A 27,928-nucleotide genomic window follows, 5' to 3' on the forward strand; every position below is an offset into this window, starting at 1 on the left:
TTTCCATACCATGCTCAATATAAACTGTTATAGTTATTCCATCCGGACAGCTAAGTATGATGTGTTGACTATCTTTCTTTTTCTTCACTAAACACTCATTTACCAGGTGTCCTTGAAACAAAACACAAAACATAATACATAGTTTAGTAATTGGCTAAAACCAAGGTAATGATATAACTGATTTGTTTATAAAATAAATAAGTGACTGTTCATGTATTTGTGGTACTCTAAAAAGTGTTCAAAAAAGACCAATTTCAGTGTTTATTTAAATTTCACAAATGTTTTAAAGGAACATTACAGAATTGGTTTTGTTAACAAAACATTTTCTGGCAGTGCAAGCACTCTATGTTATCCACCATATACATAAACTGACAAACCTGTAGAAGTTTGAGATCGATTGGCCATCTGGGTCACGAGAGAATAGTGAAAAACTGATTACAAATTTTGCATGACATTGATGCAAACAAAAAATGAATAAAACGCTCACTGAGCGATAAACTCCAAACGCAAAGTTTAATTAATTATTTCTCATCATTTCAGGCAGAAATATTTCAAGGAATGTTTTCTATCATCATCATTAGACTGTGTAAACTTTATGTAAATCTGTGATCTTCACGATTTTGTTTTCTTACCAAATTCTGTAACGTTCCTTTAAGCTAGAAAACAAGATAACCACAATGACTTTATGACATGTGGTTATTAATAGGGAGATTTTAGAGCTTCCTGCTTGAACTGGAAGTAAATGTCATGGTAGAGTCATTCCTCAAAACAAAATGCTGGAAGTGTTGAAAGCTACAAGACATTACAAATGTTACGACTTTACGAAATGTGGTTCAGAAGATGATTTTTTGAAGAAATAAGCTTTGAAAATGTGTATTTCATATTGTACTTACAAATTTGATAAGATACCCAATATGGTATACCAATTCGATGCATTACAGTAGTCTTCGAATGCGCAATCACGGCACAATCAGCCTGCTAGCCATGGGGTCTGATTTGTCACTTCATCATTAATTATTGTGGAGTTGGATTTAGTTTTAAAGGCCTTGAATAATTCTTATTGATTGAAAGCATTTGCTTATTTTAGGTAACTAATATAGAACTTGTTTTGAAAAGATTTTAACTAACCAAAAACACACTGGTTTTGTGCACAAATACAAAACGGGCAACCTACTTAGTTTCAACATAATCGCATCAAAAAGTGCACCTTTAATAGTACAGATGATTATTATGGATGTCAACGACTAATGCAGATGATTATCATGGATTTCTACGACTAATGCAGATGATTATCATGGATGTCTACGACTAATGCAGATGATTATCATGGATGTCTACGACTAATGCAGATGATTATCATGGATGTCTACGACTAATGCAGATGATTATTATGGATGTCTACGACTAATGCAGATGACTATCATAGATGTCTACGACTAATGCAGATGATTATCATGGATGTCTACGACTAATGCAGATGATTATCATGGATGTCTACGACTAATGCAGATAATTATCATGGATGTCTACGACTATGCAGATGATTATCATGGATGTCTACGACTATGCAGATAATTATCATGGATGTCTACGACTGTGCAGATGATTATTATGGATGTCTACGACTAATGCAGATAATTATTATGGATGTCTACGACTAATGCAGATAATTATCATGGATGTCTACGACTAATGCAGATGATTACAATGGATGTCTACGACTAATGCAGATGATTATCATGGATGTCTACGACTAATGCAGATGATTATCATGGATGTCTACGACTAATGCAGATGATTATCATGGATGTCTACGACTAATGCAGATGATTATCATGGATGTCTGCGATTAATGCAGATGATTATCATGGATGTCAACGAGTAATGCAGATGATTATCATGGATGTCTGCGATTAATGCAGATGATTATTATGGATGTCTACAACTAATGCAGATGATTATCATGGATGTCTACAACTAATGCAGATGATTATCATGGATGTCTACGACTAATGCAGATGATTATCATGGATGTCAACGACTAATGCAGATGATTATCATAGATGTCTACGACTAATGCAGATGATTATTATGGATGTCTACAACTAACGCAGATGATTATTATGGATGTCTACGACTAATGCAGATGATTATTATGGATGTCAACGACTAATGCAAATGATTATTATGGATGTCTACGACTAATGCAGATGATTATCATGGATGTCTACTACTAATGCAGATGATTATCATGGATGTCTACGACTAATGCAGATGATTATTATGGATGTCTACAACTAATGCAGATGATTATCATGGATGTCTACGACTAATGCAGATGATTATCATGGATGTCAACGACTAATGCAGATGATTATTATGGATGTCTATGACTAATGCAGATGATTATCATGGATGTCTACGACTAATGCAGATGATTATCATGGATGTCAACGACTAATGCAGATGATTATCATGGATGTCTACGACTAATGTTGGTTATTATCGTGGATGTCTACGACTAATGCAGATAATTATCATGGATGGCTAGAAGTAGCATTAAATGCACTCCAGCGATATTCCACACTGTCATGCAGGTGAAGGCATCACTTGTGGAAGCAAATATTATGACTGACAAACATGTATGTACCTTGTTCTATTTGATCCTCAGTTAATATGTTGGTCTTATCAATCCTGACTATGAAGTTTGTTCCAGTTGCATCCACTTCAAAGCCCACCTTTAAAAAATAATAAGTCAGTTTCCAAGTGTATCATGAGCAAAACAAATAATACCCTGAATAATAATAGATAGTCAAAAAAACAAAACAAAATAATGTTTATTCTTTTTTTCTGGAGGTTTTTCCCATTTTTCCTGTGACCCCAATATCACCAAAACAAGATTCAAGTGTCTATTTATAATGCACACCACTGTATAAGATGCAAATTAGGCCCTAAAGAGGTGCCACTTCACTGTTGGTACATCACCACACAGGTGTACTGTGTTAGAACATGACATTTGCCACAACAGATAAGTATCAAAATTTCTCAAAATAATTGTTAGCATAGAACCTTACTTGGTAACGAGTAATGGGGAGCTGTTGATAATATAGAACATTGTGAAAAAAACGACTCCCTCTGAAGTATTGTAGTTTTGAAGAAAAAAGTAATTTTCCACGAATTTGATTTCTGCTGGTATCATTTATACCGATATCTCTGACCATCTTCCTCTATTTCAAACCACTCCTTTTTGTTTTCATCAAGAGCAGTCACCTGATAAAACATACACTACTAGGCCTATCAATAGCTTCACGCTAAATGCGTTTCGGTCAGACCTTGAATGTACTGATTGGACTGGTGTTTTCCACTCGTCTGATGTGGATCTTGCCTACAATTCCTTTCTTTCTACTTTTACAGATCTCTACAATCACCACTTTCCTCTTGTTTTGAAATCTGCAGTCAAAGTTAAACAAAAACAGCCCTGGATTTCTCAAGCTATTATTACTTCTATCAACCCAAAAAATAAACTTTACAAGCAGTTCTTACGCAATCCATCTGCAACCAATTAGCATAACTTCAAATGCTTCAGAAATCGACTAACAACAATTATCTGAGTAGCAAAAGAGCTTATGCTCGCAAATTGGATGCCGATAAAAACAACATAAAAACACCTGCCATGAAGTCAATGACATTCTTGGCAAGAAAAGAAAGGTGGATATCCCAGAGGAAGTTACTGATGACGGACAGCAGACATTTTCTAGCCCCTGTGATGTTGAAAATTGTATTGACACTTACTTCACCAACATTGGCTCTTCACTTTCCACTAAGTTTGGCCTCGTCTTGGTTTAGATCTAATAAGCTGTCACTCAACTCGAGCAAAACCAAAAACATGTTTTCAGCAGGACTCGCAAAGCATACGACCATTTCACCATCAATATTAATAATACTCCAATCGAACATAGGTTCACTCAACAAAGTTCTTAGGAGTTTTAATTGATGATAGTTGACCTGGAAAGATCACATCTCCTCTGTCTCAAAAATTGTTTCTCGCAACACAGGCATTATGTCTAAGCTTTGTTCGTTTCTTCCCAAACACACACTACTTTCTGTCTACAACACTCTTAATCTTCCCTATCTTAATTATTGTAATATTGTTTGGGCTCACTCCAGCACTAGCAAACTTCATTCTCTCTTAATCCAAAAAAGGGCTATCCATACCCATTCTATAGCCCTTTTCACACGAGAGCCGAAGACCAACGTCCCTTGTTGTGGGCGCCAGTTGTCTGTCACAAAGGTTGTTTGCGATTTCATGACCAACATTCACATGATCGCGCACATTGTGTTCCCGACGTCCCTTGTTTATGTGAGATCGCACTGTGTGTTGTTTATCAGTTCGCTGGTGCTCTGTCAGTGTCCCGTTAAGTGTCATGTATTTGCTTTAGGTTACCACCGATCATTTTCAATGTGTTTTTCAGGCATAAGAATTTTCCGGATTTTTCACCGAGTCTCTGAGTTCAGTGTGAATTTGAATAAAAAATTGGGGGATGAGCGAATGGGTTTGCGTCCACACCACACTGTCACACCATCATTAATTGCATGCATTAAAAGACGTTCAGAGTGCTTTTCGATCGGATTCATCCCTTGCTAGATGTTGACGTCGCCAGAATATGCATGTGTGGAACAATTGCAGCGAAGTACATGTACTTTATATGTACAGCGATTGATCACAACCAAATTCTCACTACATTCCGTAATAGAGTAAAGAACAGTCCTACTTGTGTTTTGTATGTGCGGTGCGCGCAATGTGTATGCTTTTGTTGAACATAAAAAGGAATGACTGTCAAGTCTATCTGCACACGTATGTTTACAGTTTTCGTCCCTGTTTTTGCTACAATCAAAATAACACTCGGTGTCGTTCTGTGTTTTGCAACGTTCAGCCACTGGGATGTCGAGGAAATTGACAAACGTTAACAAGTAAACGATTTCTCAGCGTCCCAACTCCAAAGATGAATGTATCCGAAAGCATTTTGTTTGAAATTGCAAGCGGAAAAGCCAGATTCAAGGCTTTCTTGATCGGAAGCTTCTTGGTCATAGAAAAAAAACTTTTGAGGAAAGCAATAAAATAAACTAATTTTAAATTTGTGACGCCGACACAATTTTTTCCGGATACCTGGAATAGACGACCTTTCTCCATCAGGTAATGACAGGTACTGCTTAAAAGTTTGTGCATAAGGAAAGTAAACCCAATGGTTTGTGCATGCATGATTGTTGTGCGATCACCAGGAACCTTGGTAATATAGTGTGTGTCGTCTCACACGGGTGATCTCGGCGATTCTAAACAAGGTTGCGATTTTTGGAGGAGGTCTTGATCCCGGTTGTTTATTACGCTGGTCCATGGTGATTTCATCGCACGGATTCATTTCACACGACACACATTTGTGATTATATAACGGGAATGTAATTTCACTCCCAATGACCATGGTTTAGAAAGCTCGTGTGAAACGGGCTTTAGTCTCATTGTCGTGACCATACATGTACTGCGCCCTTGTTTGCCAATTTGAGCACACTCACACTCTTGGATATCAACAAACTTCAAACAGGCATTTTCTTGTTCAAATACACAAAAAATCTTCTGCCCCACACTTTCTTTAATTACTTTCCCTCTGTCAGCAACACGCACCTTTTATTTATATAACACACGCTCTAATAATGATCTCTTTATCCCTTTTCCACGCACATTTTTCTAAATGAACACTCTTCGCTATCATGGGCCCCGCCTCTGGAATTCAATTGATAGGCGTATTCGCTGACAGTCCTCTATTGGTCGATTCAAAGCCTCCTTCAAAATACACATTGTCTCCCATTATGTAACATAATTGTGATTCTGACATTATCTTGGTTTAACTCTTTCGTCGTGGCTGTCTTGTGCATTTGGCATTGTTTGTTTGTTTGTTTGTTGGGGTGTCGGTTGGTTTGTTTGTTGGAGGTGTTTGTTTGTTTGTTTGCTTGTTTGTCTTGTTGGGGTGTTTGTTTTTGCGTTTCGTTTATCCGCCTCGTTTTGATGTATATATGTTGTTAATATGCATTGTTTTATTATTTCTTATTATATATTTTATTGTTTTGTAAAGGTATCCCAGCCTACAAGCTTTGCTTTAATGGGCCATAAACTTACACTGTTTGAAGATAATTATAGTAGAAAGCATACCTTAAACTATTATTTGCTGAGGTGCTGTAGTTTTTGAGAAATGAGTAAAACAATGTCATGAAAATTATTTTCATGACATTGTTTACTCATTTCTCAAAAACTACAGCACCTCATTTCATGACATTGTTTTACTCATTTCTCAAAAACTAGACCCTTCAAATGTCCACAAGTTTGTTATTTTGTGCATTATGTTGAGCTAACCAAGTGAGAAGACTGGTCTTTGACAAACTACCAAAAAGTGTTCAGTGTGAAGGTCAAGCACACGCAGACATACTTCATTTTTTCCGGTATTCCACTCACTATCACCGGCATGTCAACTAGACCGCTCAGCCACAACATGCCACAAAGGCACAAGTTACATGACAGGGATTTAAATCCACACTCTGCTGCTGAAAACACCAAAGCTTGGGTCCAGTGAACTAGACCGCTCAGCCACAACATGCCACAAAGGCACAAGTTACATGACAGGGATTTAAATCCACACTCTGCTGCTGACAACACCAAAGCTTGGGTCCAGTGAACTAGATCGCTCAGCCACAACATGCCACAAAGGCACAAGTTACATGACAGGGATTTAAATCCACACTCTGCTGCTGAAAACACCAGAGCTTGGGTCCAGTGAACTAGATCGCTCAGCCGCAACATGCCACAAAGGCACACGTTACATGACAGGGATTTAAATCCACACTCTGCTGCTGACAACACCAAAGCTTGGGTCCAGTGAACTAGACCGCTCAGCCGCAACATGCAAAAAATCTGGAATATTCCATTTCATAATGCAAAGCCGAGTGAAATGGAGAAGCCAAATTTCACAGAGTACATGTAAGCATAATCAGGGAAAATGCAAAAACGAAAGGCGTTTATATAAAATATTTGTTTTATATAACTCCTAGTTCAGGATAAGCAAACACCTTGTATCAACCCGGAACTATTAACTTCTAAGCTTATCTGAGTGTCAGAATTTAACCTCATGGAGACATGTGAATAGAGTATTTCCCTCCTCAGTAGCTGTGAGTTTAGTAGAAGTTTGCTGATCTCGTGAATAATCTATCAGTAGGCAGGGCCAGTAGGTAGTTGTTCAGTGTGTTTGTTATATTTAAATGCTTTGCCTTATTTAGGTCTGCTGTGGTAAGTCATCCCCCCCCCCAAAGAATTCCTTAGGGCATTATGTTCCGGTCAAGTATGACGTTTTGAATGGGTGAAATTTTGAGATATGTTGAGTACATGGGTGCGGTCAGGGAGAGTGAGTGTATGCTAGCTGTGTGTTGGATAGAGGGAGGTCATTCTAGCAGCGTCTTAGATAGAGAGAGGATGTGATCCTTGTTGATCCAGTGACAGAAAATTGCACTGGGTGTTGGTCTCTGCAAATCTATGTGATTGTGCCCCATTGCCAAAATCACAGCAGATTTTCAGGCTGTTATATATAATTTAAGGCAAATTGGTCGGAGTGAGGAGACAACAGTACTGAGAGCTGAACTTTAAGAGCTACACTATTATGGAAACGGTAAGTACATTTTTATTGCATGCTTACTGCATTTCAAACTTTACTAAAATCAAGTGCATGATGCTATTTCTCGTTCCAAGAAGAAGTTTAGTTTTAAATCGGTGTGGTTTGGAAAATTCGAGTCATGGCTATGTTCAATGCTTATTACATTTATTCAAGAGGCATGTTCATTTAATTCTCTAGTGTTTTGGACTTTGAAAATGTTCATCAATTTGTGTGTAAGAAAGTTAATGGAAGATTCATGGAAAACTTTGAGCAGTTTATTATTCTTTTGTTGGACATATTTATTAGAAGATTGAGGTTTACTTTTACCAACAAATAGATGGTTTTCACCCCTGGGTGTGAGTGTTAATGGAAACATAGAAGAAACGCCAGACTGAGTGTCGGCCGATGATACAAGACGTCCCAGGTCCAATGAATTTGGTTGCTACATAAGCAGCAGAGGGCGCAACAACTTTTGAGAACTTTGTGAAGTGAACTTTGAATTTTGTGACTGGTTTCGCAGCGACTTGAACCACAACACGTTAATTTGAGTTTACTGTGTGGGAGCTGGGATTTTCTAGCTTTAATCTTTGTGGAGTGGAAAGTGGACGCCTATAATCCGGTGGGACCGTTTCTTTACTTATTATTGTATAATCTCTAATGTGAGATATATTTATGTGGAAAGCTTAAGTGAGTGATCAATAACCTATAATATAAAAAGTGTGTATTTATCAACGCCAGTGTCACCTCTTTTGAAGGAAGTTGTAAGTAATTTTGGGGAGTAAAATCTGCCCCAAGTTCATAGCAGAACATTGCTTTTCCTTTGTGTGTGACAAAAACGTTTACCACAGCTTAGAACAGTGAACACTCTAGAGCTGTGGGTTTTGGGATTTCTGTAATTGTAAATATTAAGAACTGCCAAGAATTGATCAAGGGCATAGTTCGTGTATTATGAAAGGTGCCATATAGTCAAGGTGACTGTTAAGGGCATAGTTGATATATTATGAAAGGTGCCATATAGTCAAGGTGACTGTTAAGGGCATAGTTGGTGTATTATGAAAGGTGCCATATAGTCAAGGTGACTGTTAAGGGCATAGTTGGTGTATTATGAAAGGTGCCATATAGTCAAGGTGACTGTTAAGGGCATAGTTGGTGTATTATGAAAGGTGCCATATAGTCAAGGTGACTGTTAAGGGCATAGTTGGTGTATTATGAAAGGTGCCATATAGTCAAGGTGACTGTTAAGGGCATAGTTGGTGTATTATGAAAGGTGCCATATAGTCAAGGTGACTGTTAAGGGCATAGTTGGTGTATTATGAAAGGTGCCATATAGTCAAGGTGACTGTTAAGGGCATAGCTGGTGTATTATGAAAGGTGCCATATAGTCAAGGTGACTGTTAAGGGCATAGTTGGTGTATTATGAAAGGTGCCATATAGTCAAGGTGACTGTTAAGGGCATAGTTGGTGTATTATGAAAGGTGCCATATAGTCAAGGTGACTGTTAAGGGCATAGTTGGTGTATTATGAAAGGTGCCATATAGTCAAGGTGACTGTTAAGGGCATAGTTGGTGTATTATGAAAGGTGCCATATAGTCAAGGTGACTGTTAAGGGCATAGTTGGTGTATTATGAAAGGTGCCATATAGTCAAGGTGACTGTTAAGGGCATAGTTGGTGTATTATGAAAGGTGCCATATAGTCAAGGTGACTGTTAAGGGCATAGTTGGTGTATTATGAAAGGTGCCATATAGTCAAGGTGACTGTTAAGGGCATAGTTGGTGTATTATGAAAGGTGCCATATAGTCAAGGTGACTGTTAAGGGCATAGTTGGTGTATTATGAAAGGTGCCATATAGTCAAGGTGACTGTTAAGGGCATAGTTGGTGTATTATGAAAGGTGCCATATAGTCAAGGTGACTGTTAAGGGCATAGTTGGTGTATTATGAAAGGTGCCATATAGTCAAGGTGACTGTTAAGGGCATAGTTGGTGTATTATGAAAGGTGCCATATAGTCAAGGTGACTGTTAAGGGCATAGTTGGTGTATTATGAAAGGTGCCATATAGTCAAGGTGACTGTTAAGGGCATAGTTGGTGTATTATGAAAGGTGCCATATAGTCAAGGTGACTGTTAAGGGCATAGTTGGTGTATTATGAAAGGTGCCATATAGTCAAGGTGACTGTTAAGGGCATAGTTGGTGTATTATGAAAGGTGCCATATAGTCAAGGTGACTGTTAAGGGCATAGTTGGTGTATTATGAAAGGTGCCATATAGTCAAGGTGACTGTTAAGGGCATAGTTGGTGTATTATGAAAGGTGCCATATAGTCAAGGTGACTGTTAAGGGCATAGTTGGTGTATTATGAAAGGTGCCATATAGTCAAGGTGACTGTTAAGGGCATAGTTGGTGTATTATGAAAGGTGCCATATAGTCAAGGTGACTGTTAAGGGCATAGTTGGTGTATTATGAAAGGTGCCATATAGTCAAGGTGACTGTTAAGGGCATAGTTGGTGTATTATGAAAGGTGCCATATAGTCAAGGTGACTGTTAAGGGCATAGTTGGTGTATTATGAAAGGTGCCATATAGTCAAGGTGACTGTTAAGGGCATAGTTGGTGTATTATGAAAGGTGCCATATAGTCAAGGTGACTGTTAAGGGCATAGTTGGTGTATTATGAAAGGTGCCATATAGTCAAGGTGACTGTTAAACTGAGATTGATACATTATCCAGTCAAATAGTTTCCTTTAATTGAATTTAGGTTTGTGTCCGATGAAATTGGACACAGTCTGTTTTATTTAAAACCTTTCTGAATTTGAGAAGGCATTTTGGAACAGGTTATGACCAAAGTATTTAGATCATTCAATGATGTGGATTTCATTTAATAATATTGATTTGTGAGTTACATGTAGACCAAACTTAGTGAAGGTTGGAGAGAAGTGTATTTATTAAACTTGTAATTATTTATTGTAAATATGTAACTCTGTTGTCACTTGTCTGTTATTATTTGAGTTTGCCTAGATTGTCTTTCGGTCATGGTTGCCCTGCGGGGAGCTGTGACACTAAGTGAGAGTGGCCTTTAACTACTTTAATTGTAATAAGGTCTAGGTTACAATGAGGGATTGAGCTAAAAACTCATTAAAAATCAGTGAAGACTTACACTACTTCCGCTTTGATGATGATTCATACCAAAATAGGTGAAATAAGTAGCTTCTGCATCTGAATTGGTCACTACTTCGCCTCGTTCTGCACGAGCTGCCAATTCAAAAATTCGTGGTGAGATGGATGTCAGGCCGAACTCTCCGTTCCCATTAAAAGTGTACTGCAAATTATCAAAGGTTGTATAGTGCGGGTCACCTACACACCATGCTGGAAAGCAGAAAAAAAAAATCAAAAATTAAAAGATGCAAACATTTTTTTTAAATGAGGCAACCCTAATTATAAAAAGAAAATGGCACTCCCAGTTCAATAATGTAAATTTTGGGTTGCATAATTTGGCAGACATTGCTGACAATCGTAGTGTACATTTATGAGGTTTAAGTTTTTTCAGTTCCAAAATTGATTTAGATGTATACCGATTTTAGTTATGTTTCACTGCTAAGCTGCATACATGTACAGTATGAGCTTGTGTGAAACGACACTCGGCATGATTACCAGGGTCCGGGGCGATGCATGCACAAACCATGAATTTTCTTTTCTCCGTGCACAAACTACACGTCATCAGCCCAGTGGAGAAAAGTTATCCATCGAAATGATGTCAGCGGCACAAATTGAAAACTAGTTATATTGCATTTAGGGGGACATGTCCCCCCAACTTTTGGAGGGTTTGTCCCCCATGTTTTTGACAAGCTCAACTACACTGTGTCCCGCTATGGGCATCAATCCTGGGAGAAACATATGGCACCACTTTCTATAGGGTGGGGCACACTTTATCAAATATCCCCCTATACAAAATTGGCCCAAGATTGCACCACAGAGCATCTACCCCACGCCGTAAAGCTTAACACCCGAATGCTGTACACTTTACCGATTCGTGGCATCATCCTGAAATTTAATTTGAATTAAATGACGACACTCAGCTATACATCACATATAAATCTTCTCAAGAAAACGCCAATGCATCTATTGCAAGCATTCAAGAGATTCGACGTTGGACACAACAAAACTTCCTGAAGTTAAATGATGATAAGACAGAGTTCCTTCTATTTGGGTCACGTCAACAGTTAACAAAGGTTTCAGTGCCAGACATTTCCATCAGTGATGCTCGGATAGCTCCCTCGCTGAAATCTCGGAACTTAGGGATTATTTTGATTCATCGATGACACTTCAGCCACACATCAACAACATTGTTCGTCTATCATCATATCACATCAGGAATATAGGTAAGATTCTCAAGTACTTGGACAAAAGTGCCACGTAAAAGGTCATTCATGCATTTGTTACTTCTCGTCTTGACAACGGCAATGCTCTTAGCTCTACAGTCTTCCAAACAACCAGATTTACTGACTTCAACGGCTCCAAAAAAACTGCTGCCCGCATTGTGACACTGTCTAGAAAATCCTGTTCTATCACCCCCATTCTAAAACAACTACACTGGCTCCCTATCTCTCAACGAATCATCTTCAAGCTGATGCTCATTGTCCACAAAGCTCTTAATGGCAAGGCTCCCCACTATATTTCTGAACTGCTTCAAGTTTACACTCCATCAAGGAATCTTCGATCAAATTCCATGCTTCTTCCCATTGAACCCAAGTCTCGACACACATTGGTGTATCAGGTGTCGAAAAACAACTTGCATCTCTAAATCCGACCAAAGCGTGCGAGCCAGATGAGCTACCACCTAGGCTGTTGAAAACTGTTGCACACAAACTTGCACCTTCTCTCCACCCAGGCTGTTGAAAACTGTTGCACACAAACTTGCACCTTCTCTAACATTTTTGTTCCAACAATCAAACAACCTTGGCATTGTCCCCTCCCAATGGAAACAAACTCTTGTAACTGGTATCTACAAGAAGGGACCTAAATCACAACCATGCAACTATCGCCCAATTTCTCTTACCTGTATCTGCAGCAAGGTTATGGAACATATAATTCTCAGCCACGTCGCAAAACACATAAACATGAACAACATCCTCATCGACTCTCAGCATGGTTTCGAGAACGCCTATCCACTGTTAGGCAACTTATCACATCCACTCATGACTGGGCTTCTACACATACACATCGTGGCCAGACCGATGTCATACTACTTGATTTCAGCAAGGCGTTCGACAAAGTTCCACATCTACGATTGTCTGTCAAGCTTGATCACTATGGTATCAGAGGCTCTACACTAGATTGGATTCTTTCGTTTCTAGACAATCGGATCCAGGCTGTATCTGTGAATGGAACCCACTCATCATGGGGGAGGGTTTCATCTGGAGTACCCCAAGGCTTAGTCCTAGGTCCGGCTTTGTTTCTACTATATATTAACGACATTCAAGACCAGGTCCAGTCAAAGATGAGATTATTTGCTGATGATAGCATCCTCTACCGTGAAATAGAGCAACCAGAAGATCATTCAATTCTCCAGAAAGATCTCGAGGCACTTGCTGATTGGTCATCCACCTGGTTAATGCATTTCAACATAAAGAAACTGTGCCATTCTGTCAATAACCAAGGGAAAACCCTCACAACACCAGTACATCATTTTTGGTGAAGCACTTGAAAGGGTGAGTCAGCATGATTACCTTGGAGTAGCTATCTCACACGATCTCCGCTGGGATGCCCACTGCCAGAAGATCAGACAGAAGGCCAACCGCACATTAGGACTGCTCCGTCGCACACTTTCACCATGACATCAAGGTGTCAAGGCAAAAGCCTACCAAACGCTCGTCCGCCCACAACTTGAGTATGCTGCCCAGGTATGGAACCCATACACCCTGGATGGAGTCAACCGCCTAGAGCAGGTTCAAAGAGCTGCAGCTTGCTTTGTCTTTGGTGATTACCGCAGAACAACATCGGTCACGCCCCTTATTACTACCTTGGGCTGGGATCCACTTCATAACAGACGACTACTTTTCCAAACGACAATGTTCCATAAAATCCATCATGGACTTGTCAATATCCAGTTTCCATCAATTATCCAACCAGCACATTACATTGGACGTCATGACCACCCATTGAAATATACAATTCCTGAAGCATCCATTGATCTATACAAGTTCTCCTTTATCCACGCACCGTGAAGATTTGGAACCAGTTGCCCACAGCTGCTGTCCTGGCTACATCACCCACCGCCTTCCAGGAAGCCGCCCTGCCTGCCATTAAAGTGATGAGGCTACCGGTTGGTTCCAAGCTCCTCTAATTCTCCTAGTCAAGCTTTTTAACCTGCACCCAAGTTTTTTGTTGGATTTTGTCAACTTCTTGTGATTTTGTCTGCACTTTGTCTATTTTCTTTCTTCACTTGCACCTTACAGCTGTGACGCCACGCTGCACCCATCCCAGTTAAGCCAAATTTGTGCTGCAAAGGGATCACACTACTCAAGACTCAAGACAGCTCTTTTCTTCAGCTGCGCCCACATCTGGAACTCTCTACCACTTAATCTTCGATCTTGTCTTTGTACGACAAAATTCAAATCTCTTCTCAAAACTTATCTTATATCACAGGTTTTCAAGGACTAATTTTTGTTGTGTCTGTTTGTCTTTGTTTTGTTTTTGGTTTTACTGCGCCTTGAACACCCAGCAGGGTGAATATGTGCGCATTACAAGCCTTAATTGTTATTATTATTATTATTAATAAATTACCAATAGCAAAAACAAATGGTGCATCAAAACTTGAAAAAGGCCTTAAATTCCAACTTCTGAAAGGTAGGCACATCATCCCTCAGAATCCCTAGATTGCACCAGAGAGCATCTATGACCTTAAATTTTCCCTGACCTCCACGCCGTAAATGTTTCGACTTCTGATGTGTCCCCCCCCCCTTTCAAGACAGATTGACGCCCATGACTCAAATAATATGTAAGATACAATTATTGTCTACATTATTTGGGGATTTGAAAAAAGTGCAAAAATTGTTATCTTCAATGGTTGATGGCAGGATTGTTTTGGTGAAAAAAAGTATATTGATCATCTGTGACACCAAAGTTTCTGGAGTAAAATCATCTTTAAATATTAAAATCAATCAACTGTTTTGTGGTTTTGTTTCCCAAGCAAGATTTTATGTGAAGAACTTGATTCATTATATTTTTATTCTTCCCACTTGACAAGTACTTGACTAAAAGCTGTGAATAATTGAAGGGATAATCAGATACAGCAAAGTATGGGGATTACATTTTGAGGCTAGATTGACCTCATACAAACATGTATGTAATGTTCCCATAAATCTACAGGCTTATGTAACCTCATGCATAAGTCAAGTATAGGGTGGTGTTACCTGTTTGTCAAATGCATGATCAACTTTGAAAAAGAATATGAAGCTACAACTATAAAGACTGTGTGATTGAAATTGACACATACTTAGACACAGCTTTGTCATCTCACAACGTTTTGAATATATTCAATCTGACCCACACCTCATGTGCAAAATTAATGACACCTCATGTGCAAAATGTAGTTCAAAGATGTCATTATTGTACTAGAGTTTGTGGGAAATATGTACATTTTCATTTGCATAGCTTTTATTAACAGCATCAGCTTCACTCTTCATTTCTATCATGCATTGTCAAACGTACCTAAGTATTCATTACTTCCTGTCCATGTACAATGTACATGGATGTCTTACAATATGTTTGTGTTCTTTGTTCTTTTTTTTTAATAATAGGCGGGAAAAAGTATTTGAAGTGTTTATACGCAGAATCAAATAAGTCACAGCCTCTGAAAACTGTTATATTGACAAAAAGGAGCTTTGGATACACCTGATCATCAGTTGGGCGTCCACACTGTGGTCCACAAACCCAACAAATTTGGTCAGCATGGCTTCTTTTCAATGTACAGGTGACCAGCATTACTGTACACTTGGCATAGCGTGCTTCTTTTGAAGTGGCACACCTGGCATCTTCTAAAGGTACAGGTGACACCACCATTAATGGGCAATGAAGCCCATTCATTATTTGGCACACCGTGCATCTTTTCCTTTTGGGTACACTCACACCAACCATTCTTCGGCACCAAGCCCAAATTATTTAATTAGCAAATGACAAACATCTGTGTGTACACCTGAACCATAATATAGGCACACAGATGGGATGCAATGTGTCATGGCCGAGCGGTTAAGAGTACCGGATTCAAGCCCTGGTGTTTGATCAGCAGGGTGTGGGTTCCAATCCCGGTCGTCACACATATGCTATATAAAATTGGGGAGGTAGTGCTTTCTGCTCTACCGGCCAGGCTTCGGACTGAGGATACCCAAGCCTACATCCGTATGGACTGTAAAAGGGGTCCCTGTTTCAGCCCTAGGAGTAGGTGGCAACCGCCTCTGGACAAAAATAATTGTAGCCCACACCTTGAAGTAGCCTTCAGGCCTTGTGTGTCTGGCGACTTGCATAGAAAAAAAATGAAACAATTATTGGAACTAGTCATATACCGACAATGAGGTTAACCCCTCAAACAATTAAGTTGTGCAATTCCACCTTGGCACATGTAATCAGAACTGGCCCCTGTGGTAACCTCAAAGTGCTATAACACATTTTATTGTTACAATATTAGATCTTAAAGGCAGTGGACACTATTGGTAATACTCAAAGTAATTATTAGCATAAAACCTTACTTGGTAACCGTAATGAAGAGTATAAATGATTGTGAGAAACGGCTTCCTCTGAAGTAAAACAGTTTTTGAGAAAGAAGCAACTTCTCACTAAAATATTTTACTTTGATTTTGAGACCTTAGAATTAGAATTTTAGGTCTCGAAATCAAGCATCTGAAAGCACACAACTTGTGCAACAAGGGCGTTAATTCTTCCATTATTCTCTCGCAATGACTGGAAATGTTTATAAACAAAACTTCAACAACTTTCAGTAAAACACATTAAACAAATCTACTCACCTAGAGTTGGTGGCATGTATGTGCTACAAGACTTCTTCGGTCGTTTAATTTCATACCTTTCACAAAACTGTTGACTATAAGATGCAACGCAGCAGTAGTACCTTGGCGAAACCTCTTTTTCTAAACAAAAATAAGCAAGAAAAACAAATTCATTAAGAGCAATTCAGTGACTAAAAATACTAGAAATACAAACCCTTCAAAAAGAGTATAACATTATGGTTTTTAATTTTCAATGTGTTAACTTGTGTTTGAGTGCTCTATCATTGAGTACATGTTCAAGTCCATGTCCTCGGTAATGTCCTGCATCCAACTACTTGAACTGAATCCAAGTTGTAACTCTAGCGAGAAAGAAAACCAAATCTCGGTCATATGAAGTGATGACCAAAACTGGCAAAATGAACCAAAGAAATCGCAGAGATCTCTGCAGCACCAAGTGGATTACAGTCCAATCAACCCGATCATTGACACCAATGTATCAAAGAAGGAAACAACCATTAAAGCGAATATAGAACTATTACAAGACGCAGGACAACCAGAACCTTTGGTCACAACAAGTTTAGGACGCACAGTGAAACAACCCTCACATCTCATTGACTTTGTAACCTACTTAAAGATACAGACTTGAGAAAAGAACAAATGTCAGAAAGTAGATTTGAAAGGCTATGTGAGACACATCATTATTTTGAAAACTGAACCCATGGAGCTACAATATTCTATTGAATGAAAAATATTTGAATTCAATCTTCTCTACAGAATCGTTTATTTCTTGATTGGAGGAAAGATGTGATCTTGTCTAGCTACTAGGAGCAAGTTCGATCAACGACCATAGTTAACCATAGTTCGACTAACTCTGATCGAACCCGCATTAGTCAACGATAGTTAAACCCGTGTAGTCGACTATTCGCGACCATCCACTCGAGGCTGGTCGAGCTTGGTCGCATCGTTGGTTACCAATAGCAATTTGTCATATCACAGTGTGCTGCAGGCAGAGAGGACCAGTTATTCTTAAAATAGCTGAAAAGAAGTGAGTATGGACTTTTTATGTGTTCAGGCATAGAGCTATGGTTCACGGTCATCTTTTTCTCACACGGTCGCTAGAAAACGACTAGAGTCAGTCGCACGCTTATTTCAGCGTGCATGCGCTTCGTACGTCACGAACTAACCACTAGTCGACGATTGTACTCTGATCGAACTTGCTCTAGTTCCAGATTACCACAGTCTTCATATATGTTATTATTGTTACTTGCACACTGGTGGAGTTTATGACAATACGATTTGATTAGATTATTAGATTATAGATTATAATTCTTTATTGTCCGCATAACATATACAGATAATTGTTTTCCATTGGCAATTGGAGACATTAAAAAATTATTATTATTATTATTATAATAAACATGTTCATAAAACCGAACAATAAAATGTAAAGCACAATACAAACCACGAAAAAATTGTTTATTGCTAAAATTACAGCGAATGATTGGAATAGATTACTGACAATACTTACAAGTTACTTTAAAATTATACAAAACATTTGTGGTACAGTTAAAAAATAAGTAATTACCGTTTGACTAAAGAATTAAAAAGATGAATTGAATTGGGAACAAAGGATTGTCGAAAACGAAGTGATTTTGTTTGTGGTGGATGGAGTCTAATACCAGAGCGATTAAAAACAAAGCAATTAAAAAGTGGGTGGGTCGGGTCCTTCATTGCTGTACTTAACTTGGCAACCATTTTTGTTTCAAATTCTATATCCAAGGATGGCAAGATTAAACCTATGATCCGCTGAGCATTTTTCTTTACCCTGTCAAATTTCTTCTTACTCTGCTGTGAAAGTAAACCGTATGTACATATTAAGTTAAAAGTTAAAACACTCTGTATCAAGGACTGATAAAATAAACGCAAGATAGATCGGTCTACATGAAATTTCTTCAGTTTTCTCAAAAAGTACAAACGTTGGTTAGCTTTACTGTATATCGTTTCAGTATTCCTATTCCAGTTCAGTTGATCATCCACTACAGTTCCAAGATACTTATATTCATTGACTCTTTCTACAATGCAGTTATTGATAGTGAGAGGGTCATGTGTCTCAGCACCTCGTCGAAAATCAAAAATCATCTCCTTAGTTTTCTGTACATTTATTGAGAGATAGTGACGATTACACCAGTCAATAAAATTCATGACCTCTGTTACATACTCGGTAGAGTCATTTTTCAAGTACCCAGTAATTACCGTGTCATCTGCATATTTAATGATGCTGCAATTTGAGCTGGAACATAAACAGTCACTGGTATATAACAAAAATAACAAAGGAGAGATGACACATCCTTGAGGAACACCAGTATTGATATATTTTACATCAGAACAAACACCTCCTACTTTGACCCACTGTGGCCTATCTCTTAAAAATCCATGTATCCATCGCACAATTTGGGGTGAGATATTCATTTGTAATAATTTCTGCGCAAGGATATGAGGTTGTATTGTGTTAAAAGCACTGGAGAAATCAATAAACAGAGACCTGACGTATGTTCAGGGTGAGTCCAGGTGATTGTAAAGTTTGTGAAGATAGACAAGCACTGCATCGTCAACTCCCCTACTTTGCCTGTATGCAAATTGAAGATTATCAAGAAATGGGCTAGCCTGGCTAGTGAGAAACCTTGTGATCAATCTTTCCAAGCATTTCATGATATTGGATGTTAATGCAATCGGACGATAATCATTTAACACAGTAGCCTTCTTTTGCTTTGGCACTGGGACTATCATTGACATTTTCCAATTTTTGGGGATAGAACCTTCATCTAATGTCATTTGAAAAATTGATGTGAGTACATTGGCAAGTTGATGGCTACATGACTTTAAAATTCTGTTACTAATACCATCAGGTCCAACAGCTTTATTTAACTTCAGACCTGAGAAGACATTCCTAACATCAGCTTCATTAACGGTAACATTGTCAGTTAGTGAAACATTTGCTAATGTCTCTGCAGTAAAATCGCGAATATCAAATCTACAGTAAAAATTGTTCAGTTCATCTGTGAAGTCCTTGATAACCCAGATAATATTTCCATGTGAGTTATTTCTATTGTTGATAGTATTTACATTATAAACCACAAGGGAAACTGATTGGGTACATTTTATAAATGATTTTGGGTTGAACAAAGAAAAATTGACTAAGCGAGTGGGACTCGAACCAACGACCTCCAGATTAACTTGGCAGTTCCCTCTTTGTCAATATCTCTGTTGTCAATATCTTTGTTTGGGGTGCCAGTCAGAAACAAATACAACCGTTAACTGCCGTGTATCAAACCCAAATTATGATACAACCTGGGAAGGGGCAGCCAGGGGATATACATGTAGTCAGAGGCAAATACTATTACAAGGTCAATCATTCAAAGTGGTATGAAAACCTTTAAATATATAACTGTAAGAAGGCTTACGTTTCAAAAGTCAACCTCTTTTCTTTTTTTATTGTTAAACAATCTGCATGTTAACACAGAGACCATTGGTGATTGTCCTTGGAAGCCCGTATGTAACGTAAATGATGAGTTTAATACAATAATGAGGGTAATAACTTTATTAAATTTCCAGATCACATTATTAGATTGTGTTTAATACTACTGACACCAGATTTCAAAGAAAGGGAATACTATCTTCCTGCTTGAATTGTTGAAGCAATGCATTCTTGCTGCCAGATTATCAAAATTAAGATACTTTGTCAATTTGTTTGAATAAATTGCATCAAATTGTCACAGTTTGTAATACGTGTAGAACATTTTTACTTACCAATCCAAGTGTTATATCTGTCCTGTAAAGTACCACTGCCAGAGGTAAAGAATGGGTTGAATGAAAAGCGCTCAGAAACAGCCCCAAAGAAAACGTCATTTGGAAACTGCATTAATGCTTCCAAATTGTCATAGCAACATAGTAATCCTGGCGAATCACTTGCCAAGAATGTACGATAATAGCAATCTGTAGTGTAATAAGGAGAAAAGCAATGTACATGTTATATAATACACTTTACTTACAATGTACCTCAATTTCAAACCATGGGCACGATTTGTATAAAACAAAAGGCTCACAGAATTCTTTTAATTAAGGGTTCTCCACTCAAAAACTTTTCTCTTAATTTATATCAACTTGCAGAAATAAAATTACATTATTGTTTTACACTTATTTAATTCTAGCATTGTTACTCCCCAATGAAAAAGTTGCTAATAACACACAAAAAACATGCTTCTTTAAGCTAAGTTTGTAAGTTTATCAGCTACTCATACCTTTTGGTAATAAGGGCCAACTAAAGGAAACAGCTTCATCAATACCCAGATCAGTCAAATTTAACAACTCGTATCTACTATCAAGCATAGCTTGATTGTGACTACATGGACAGTCATCAGTAGGCATCCAAGTTGATGGGTCTGGCTGAACAGCTTGCCATTGGTTACATTCTTGTTCAGGATTGACATAGGTATCTGAGTTGGAATCCAATCTGTATGCCCAGATACCTAACTGGTTAGTGTTACCAAGATACATGTCTGGTCTCTTATGGATGTCAATTGAGTCTTGTGGATCAGGATCATTGATGTACGTGCTTTCTCCATTAGGGCATTTGTATCCAATCACAACATCTTGAAATGGAAGCACATTAAAGTCCCAAAGCATGTGCCCAACTTCATATTGGAATATAGTGTATCCCTGGCGACCATTAGTTGCAACAGTTGCTTGAAACGTATTGGTCAAGTTCTGCAAATTGAAAAGAAATTCAAGTCCTTTTATATTATAAAAATAACAGTGATGCTCACCAAACTGTGTTCTTGTACCCGAGCGCTGAACCTTGACATTGATCTGTTGACTTGAACTCACCACCTTTACCTAGACCTTCAACCTTTAAATAATAAACAATCTCAAACTTTTCCCCAAGGGAAATCCCACCCAGTATACAAGACAAGTGCAAATGGCACTTCTAACTGGAGTTCTGATACTGAAACCATTAGGCTACAACTCACCATCATGACCTACCTCTAACCTTTTCACCTCCAAAACAACCCAAACTTTCTTTTCCCAAAGGGCAAATCCTTTGTCTGAAGTGCTCAGTACTGCTGGCTACTGTGATCCATGTACAATGTACATAATATCAGGTTTGGCAATGCCAGCAAGGGCATTGTATTTTAATGTGCAAATCTAGAAAGTGATTTTCATGCTGGGCATGATGAATAAAGAAATGAATTGAATTGAATTGAATTGAAGCTGGTATTGTCTGTTTGTTTTAGGCAGCCAGTGATGGATCTGCAACTGTTGTTGAGAGCATGGTCAACTATCTTTGCATGATAAGGACCTTTCCCAGACGGGCCATCCAGGCATACTCTGCAGCAGAGTGGCAAAGAGCGTGGATACATTGGCACCCCATGATGAGTTTGTAAGTTGTTTCTGGTTCTCACTTCACCTTTTACCTTGTTTATATAGACCGTATCGAACCATTCAAAAACCTGCCCTACAACATGGCGTGCTTGAGCGTGTGTGTGTAAACGCTTCGGCTGCGTGCTTCATTGATGTACGCGTTTAGACGCGCATACGGTTTGCCCCACAACGGTTTGCCCTGGCGACTTTCATAGCAACAAGGGGTTATTCAATACGGCCTATATGCTGCTTGTACAAGAGCGTCTGGTCCAGGGTGACACCGAGGTATACCGGGAAGATGCAGTGGACACCATTCCACATCGGGGGACAATTTCTTCCTAGCGTCACCATGTAAGTGTAACAGGATTACCTGGGTCTCGGTAGGATTTGCCTCGAGTTGGTTGACTGTGTAATAGGTTGTGAGGCTGTCTAGGGCTGATGTGAGGGTGGCCTCAATGTTATTCCAGATGGTGCTCCGGGCTGCAATCCCAAGGTCAGCATACATGAAACTTCTTGCCCTTGGTTGGTCATATTGGTGTAGATGTTGAATAGCACAGGAGCAAGGACCATTCCTTGGGGCAGGCCATTCCTTTGTTTCCTCCATCTGCTGCACTTTCCATTTGGTTTAATACATAGCGCCTGTTTTCTAGTAGCTGGTGTACCAATTTGGTGCGGTGAAAGTCATTTGTCATTTTGGCTACATGGATGACAATGAGGCAAAGTCACGAATCAAATGTGCCAAAATGACCATTATCTGTGCTAAATGGTCAATTGATAAGGAAATAAAAGGGTAGCGACGAGTTCTTACACGGCCGTTTAAAGCCGGCAGTGTCGAATTGCCGTGTATATATAGATTACGCACGCGCGCTTAGAAGTATATTACGCGATGTTACTAATAGCTATGAATTGCGTTCCGCGTGATAATTTTGCGCGCCTGACACGCAGAAGCCAGCAGGTTATAAAAACCTTTCATTACCAACCGTTTAAACACCCCACGTGACGCGCTCTCCACCAACAGGAGTAGATAAACTGTCTGGGGTATTTATGAATAATGATTTATTAACAAACTGATCAAGCTTCAGAACCATCAATGGTTTACACACAGATTTGTACCAGTAAGCACACAACACACAATTAACCCTCATCTCTTGAAAAAACCCTTGTTTGGGTATTTGCAAGACTGGGTTAAACAATGACTCCAGGTGGGTTCGAATCCTTGTGGTGACACTTGTGTCCTTGAGCAAGACACTTGACCATAAGCTTCTCTCCAGCCAGGGGTAAATGGGTACCTGTGAGGGCAGAGTTGGTTCTTGTGATTGATTAGCTTTAGTGTGCTACATGCAGCACAGGCTGTACACTCCCCAGGGAGCTGAGATGGTTTAAGGAATGATTTAAGGCCCAGTGGCAGGGGTAATAACGTTGAAGCGCCATGAGCGTCACTGCGTCATGAACCTGACCGCTATATTAGAAGCCACTATTATCTCTGCCCGTGCAACGGCAGAGATATTGTCCTTGTGGTGGATATTCTTCTTATCTCTGCCCGTGCAACGGCAGAGATATTGTCCTTGTGGTGGATATTCTTCTTCTTCTTCTTCTTCTCCTTCTTCAGCTTGCATTTGCAAAACCGTGGCCACATATTGGGCTTGGGCTTAGGCTCCGTCAGTTATTTAGAAAACATGTGCTTTTCTAACGGGGCTTCAAACAGGCAGACGAAGCCCAAGCCGAAGCCCAAGTGACATCCCAAGCTAAAGCCGCGGTTTCGTAAAAAACGGAACCAAAAATTCCAACCTCGTACCTAAAGCTTGTAAGCCGATCAGAATTGCAACGTAAAAATATAACGAGGTTGTTTTATTTACGTGATGAGTGAATCCTCTACGCTGCGCTGCGAGACGATCACCACCGAAGCTTTTCCCCACGTTATTGCAATGGGGGATTTTCCGGTCGCAGTGTGACCTGCACCGTGAACGTTAAAAACACTCTGCCGTGGTCTGGAGCTTATTCACGGCATACGGGTTCGGTGAAAACCCGGAGAGCCAACGGATGTTAACCGTGCTAACCGTGTATGGTTGTTAGTTACATGAGCTTTAGTTTGAGTGAGGAAACTTCGCAATCGTCACCGTTAATCCATAAGTCAATAGTCATTCAATAACGGAGCATTTTTATAGAAAAATTGTTTTAAATTAGCTTATTAGCTTTTACAAATTATTCTTTTCACAGTGCATCTTAAGAAAAGGTTTTGAATGTTTTTGGAATTTATGTGAGATTCATTACCTTGCCAAATGTCTTTGCAATGAAATATGTTGTAAAACAACTGCATGATACTGTTGGTAACAGTACCAAACTTAAGTGTTTCTTAGTAAAAGTTGGACACTTGATATTAATAGTGTTATCACTTGTCCATGTAATAATAGGCAGCTGACTTTTACCTAATCAAAAAGGCACGGTGGCCCAAAAGGACATCGCATAACTGTAAACTTGTCGGCATACGTATGCCGTGAAAATATTTGGGAATATGTGCGCATGCTTACGTATGCGCTTGCGTATGGTGGGATTTCGTTAAGATATTCGCGAGTAACGTATGCGAATATGTTTGAGTTGTCGAAAATTTTATTATACTTTGTCGCATATGTTTAATTAAAATTTCTAATATATATCTGTGGATTTTTAGCATCCAGTCTGATCGCGACATCATACTTATTCGCGAATAATTTCTTGACACCGCATACGTATGCGCAAACATTTGCGAATAAATTTGTGACATCGCAAACGTATGCAATCAAAAAGGTACGGTGGCCCAAAAGCACATCGCATAACTGTAAACTTGTCGGCATACGTACATGTATGTCGTGAAAATATTTGGGAATATGTGCGCATGCTTACGTATGCGCTTGCGTATGGTCGGATTTCGTATTCGCGAGTAACGTATGCGAATATTGTTCTGTATCACCCCCAAAACACACACAATTTTCATTTCTCCAAGTGCAACATAAACCATGCAGAATATTATGCTCCACCCCCCGCCGGGCAGAGATACCCGTATTTGCTCAAATACAGCTACCGTGCTTTCTAGTTATCTCTGCCCGTGCAACGGCAGAGATATTGTCCTTGTGGTGGATATTCTTCTTATCTCTGCCCGTGCAACGGCAGAGATATTGTCCTTGTGGTGGATATTCTTCTTCTTCTTCTTCTTCTTCTTCTTCTCCTTCTCCTTCTTCTTCAGCTTGCATTTGCAAAACCGTGGCCACATATTGGGCTTGGGCTTAGGCTCCGTCAGTTATTTAGAAAACATGTGCTTTTCTAACGGGGCTTCAAACAGGCAGACGAAGCCCAAGCCGAAGCCCAAGTGACATCCCAAGCTAAAGCCGCGGTTTCGTAAAAAACGGAACCAAAAATTCCAACCTCGTACCTAAAGCTTGTAAGCCGATCAGAATTGCAACGTAAAAATATAACGAGGTTGTTTTATTTACGTGATGAGTGACTCCTCTACGCTGCGCTGCGAGACGATCACCACCGAAGCTTTTCCCCACGTTATTGCAATGGGGGATTTTCCGGTCGCAGTGTGACCTGCACCGTGAACGTTAAAAACACTCTGCCGTGGTCTGGAGCTTATTCACGGCATACGGGTTCGGTGAAAACCCGGAGAGCCAACGGATGTTAACCGTGCTAACCGTGTATGGTTGTTAGTTACATGAGCTTTAGTTTGAGTGAGGAAACTTCGCAATCGTCACCGTTAATCCATAAGTCAATAGTCATTCAATAACGGAGCATTTTTATAGAAAAATTGTTTTAAATTAGCTTATTAGCTTTTACAAATTATTCTTTTCACAGTGCATCTTAAGAAAAGGTTTTGAATGTTTTTGGAATTTATGTGAGATTCATTACCTTGCCAAATGTCTTTGCAATGAAATATGTTGTAACACAACTGCATGATACTGTTGGTAACAGTACCAAACTTAAGTGTTTCTTAGTAAAAGTTGGACACTTGATATTAATAGTGTTATCACTTGTCCATGTAATAATAGGCAGCTGACTTTTACCTAATCAAAAAGGTACGGTGGCCCAAAAGGACATCGCATAACTGTAAACTTGTCGGCATACGTATGCCGTGAAAATATTTGGGAATATGTGCGCATGCTTACGTATGCGCTTGCGTATGGTGGGATTTCGTTAAGATATTCGCGAGTAACGTATGCGAATATGTTTGAGTTGTCGAAAATTTTATTATACTTTGTCGCATATGTTTAATTAAAATTTCTAATATATATCTGTGGATTTTTAGCATCCAGTCTGATCGTGACATCATACTTATTCGCGAATAATTTCTTGACACCGCATACGTATGCGCAAACATTTGCGAATAAATTTGTGACATCGCAAACGTATGCAATCAAAAAGGTACGGTGGCCCAAAAGCACATCGCATAACTGTAAACTTGTCGGCATACGTACATGTATGTCGTGAAAATATTTGGGAATATGTGCGCATGCTTACGTATGCGCTTGCGTATGGTCGGATTTCGTATTCGCGAGTAACGTATGCGAATATTGTTCTGTATCACCCCCAAAACACACACAATTTTCATTTCTCCAAGTGCAACATAAACCATGCAGAATATTATGCTCCACCCCCCGCCGGGCAGAGATACCCGTATTTGCTCAAATACAGCTACCGTGCTTTCTAGTTCTTCTTCTTCTTCTCCTTCTTCTTCTTCTTCAGCTTGCATTTGCAAAACCGTGGCCACATATTGGGCTTGGGCTTAGGCTCCGTCAGTTATTTAGAAAACATGTGCTTTTCTAACGGGGCTTCAAACAGGCAGACGAAGCCCAAGCCGAAGCCCAAGTGACATCCCAAGCTAAAGCCGCGGTTTCGTAAAAAACGGAACCAAAAATTCCAACCTCGTACCTAAAGCTTGTAAGCCGATCAGAATTGCAACGTAAAAATATAACGAGGTTGTTTTATTTACGTGATGAGTGAATCCTCTACGCTGCGCTGCGAGACGATCACCACCGAAGCTTTTCCCCACGTTATTGCAATGGGGGATTTTCCGGTCGCAGTGTGACCTGCACCGTGAACGTTAAAAACACTCTGCCGTGGTCTGGAGCTTATTCACGGCATACGGGTTCGGTGAAAACCCTGAGAGCCAACGGATGTTAAGTGTGCTAACCGTGTATGGTTGTTAGTTACATGAGCTTTAGTTTGAGTGAGGAAACTTCGCAATCGTCACCGTTAATCCATAAGTCAATAGTCATTCAATAACGGAGCATTTTTATAGAAAAATTGTTTTAAATTAGCTTATTAGCTTTTACAAATTATTCTTTTCACAGTGCATCTTAAGAAAAGGTTTTGAATGTTTTTGGAATTTATGTGAGATTCATTACCTTGCCAAATGTCTTTGCAATGAAATATGTTGTAAAACAACTGCATGATACTGTTGGTAACAGTACCAAACTTAAGTGTTTCTTAGTAAAAGTTGGACACTTGATATTAATAGTGTTATCACTTGTCCATGTAATAATAGGCAGCTGACTTTTACCTAATCAAAAAGGTACGGTGACCCAAAAGGACATCGCATAACTGTAAACTTGTCGGCATACGTATGCCGTGAAAATATTTGGGAATATGTGCGCATGCTTACGTATGCGCTTGCGTATGGTGGGATTTCGTTAAGATATTCGCGAGTAACGTATGCGAATATGTTTGAGTTGTCGAAAATTTTATTATACTTTGTCGCATATGTTTAATTAAAATTTCTAATATATATCTGTGGATTTTTAGCATCCAGTCTGATCGCGACATCATACTTATTCGCGAATAATTTCTTGACACCGC

General features: G+C 39.2%; 2 protein-coding genes across 2 annotated transcripts in view; both read right to left on the bottom strand.

Annotated features, from left to right (window-relative positions):
• Positions 1 to 3: 3 nt before the first annotated feature.
• LOC117306593 (mucin-like protein) lies at positions 4 to 22,953 on the bottom strand (the record flags this gene model as incomplete). The annotated part of the gene is given in 6 exon segments (XM_033791074.1): positions 4 to 111; positions 2,651 to 2,738; positions 10,840 to 11,048; positions 16,703 to 16,822; positions 20,489 to 20,674; positions 20,980 to 22,953. Coding segments are annotated over 6 exon segments (1,096 nt in total), but the record flags the coding sequence as incomplete, so codon positions are not given.
• LOC117306592 (mucin-4-like) overlaps positions 21,501 to 27,928 on the bottom strand; it is a 28,767-nt gene continuing 22,339 nt past the window's right edge. The window contains exons 9-10 of the mRNA XM_033791073.1: positions 22,470 to 22,617; positions 21,501 to 21,587 (exon numbers count right to left, since the gene is read on the bottom strand). Of these exons, the coding sequence (XP_033646964.1) occupies positions 21,501 to 21,587; positions 22,470 to 22,617 (235 nt within the window). The remainder of the gene's footprint in view (positions 21,588 to 22,469; positions 22,618 to 27,928) is intronic.

Source organism: Asterias rubens, unplaced genomic scaffold (assembly GCF_902459465.1).
Source record: "Asterias rubens unplaced genomic scaffold, eAstRub1.3, whole genome shotgun sequence".
NCBI classification, from domain to species: Eukaryota; Metazoa; Echinodermata; class Asteroidea; order Forcipulatida; family Asteriidae; genus Asterias; species Asterias rubens.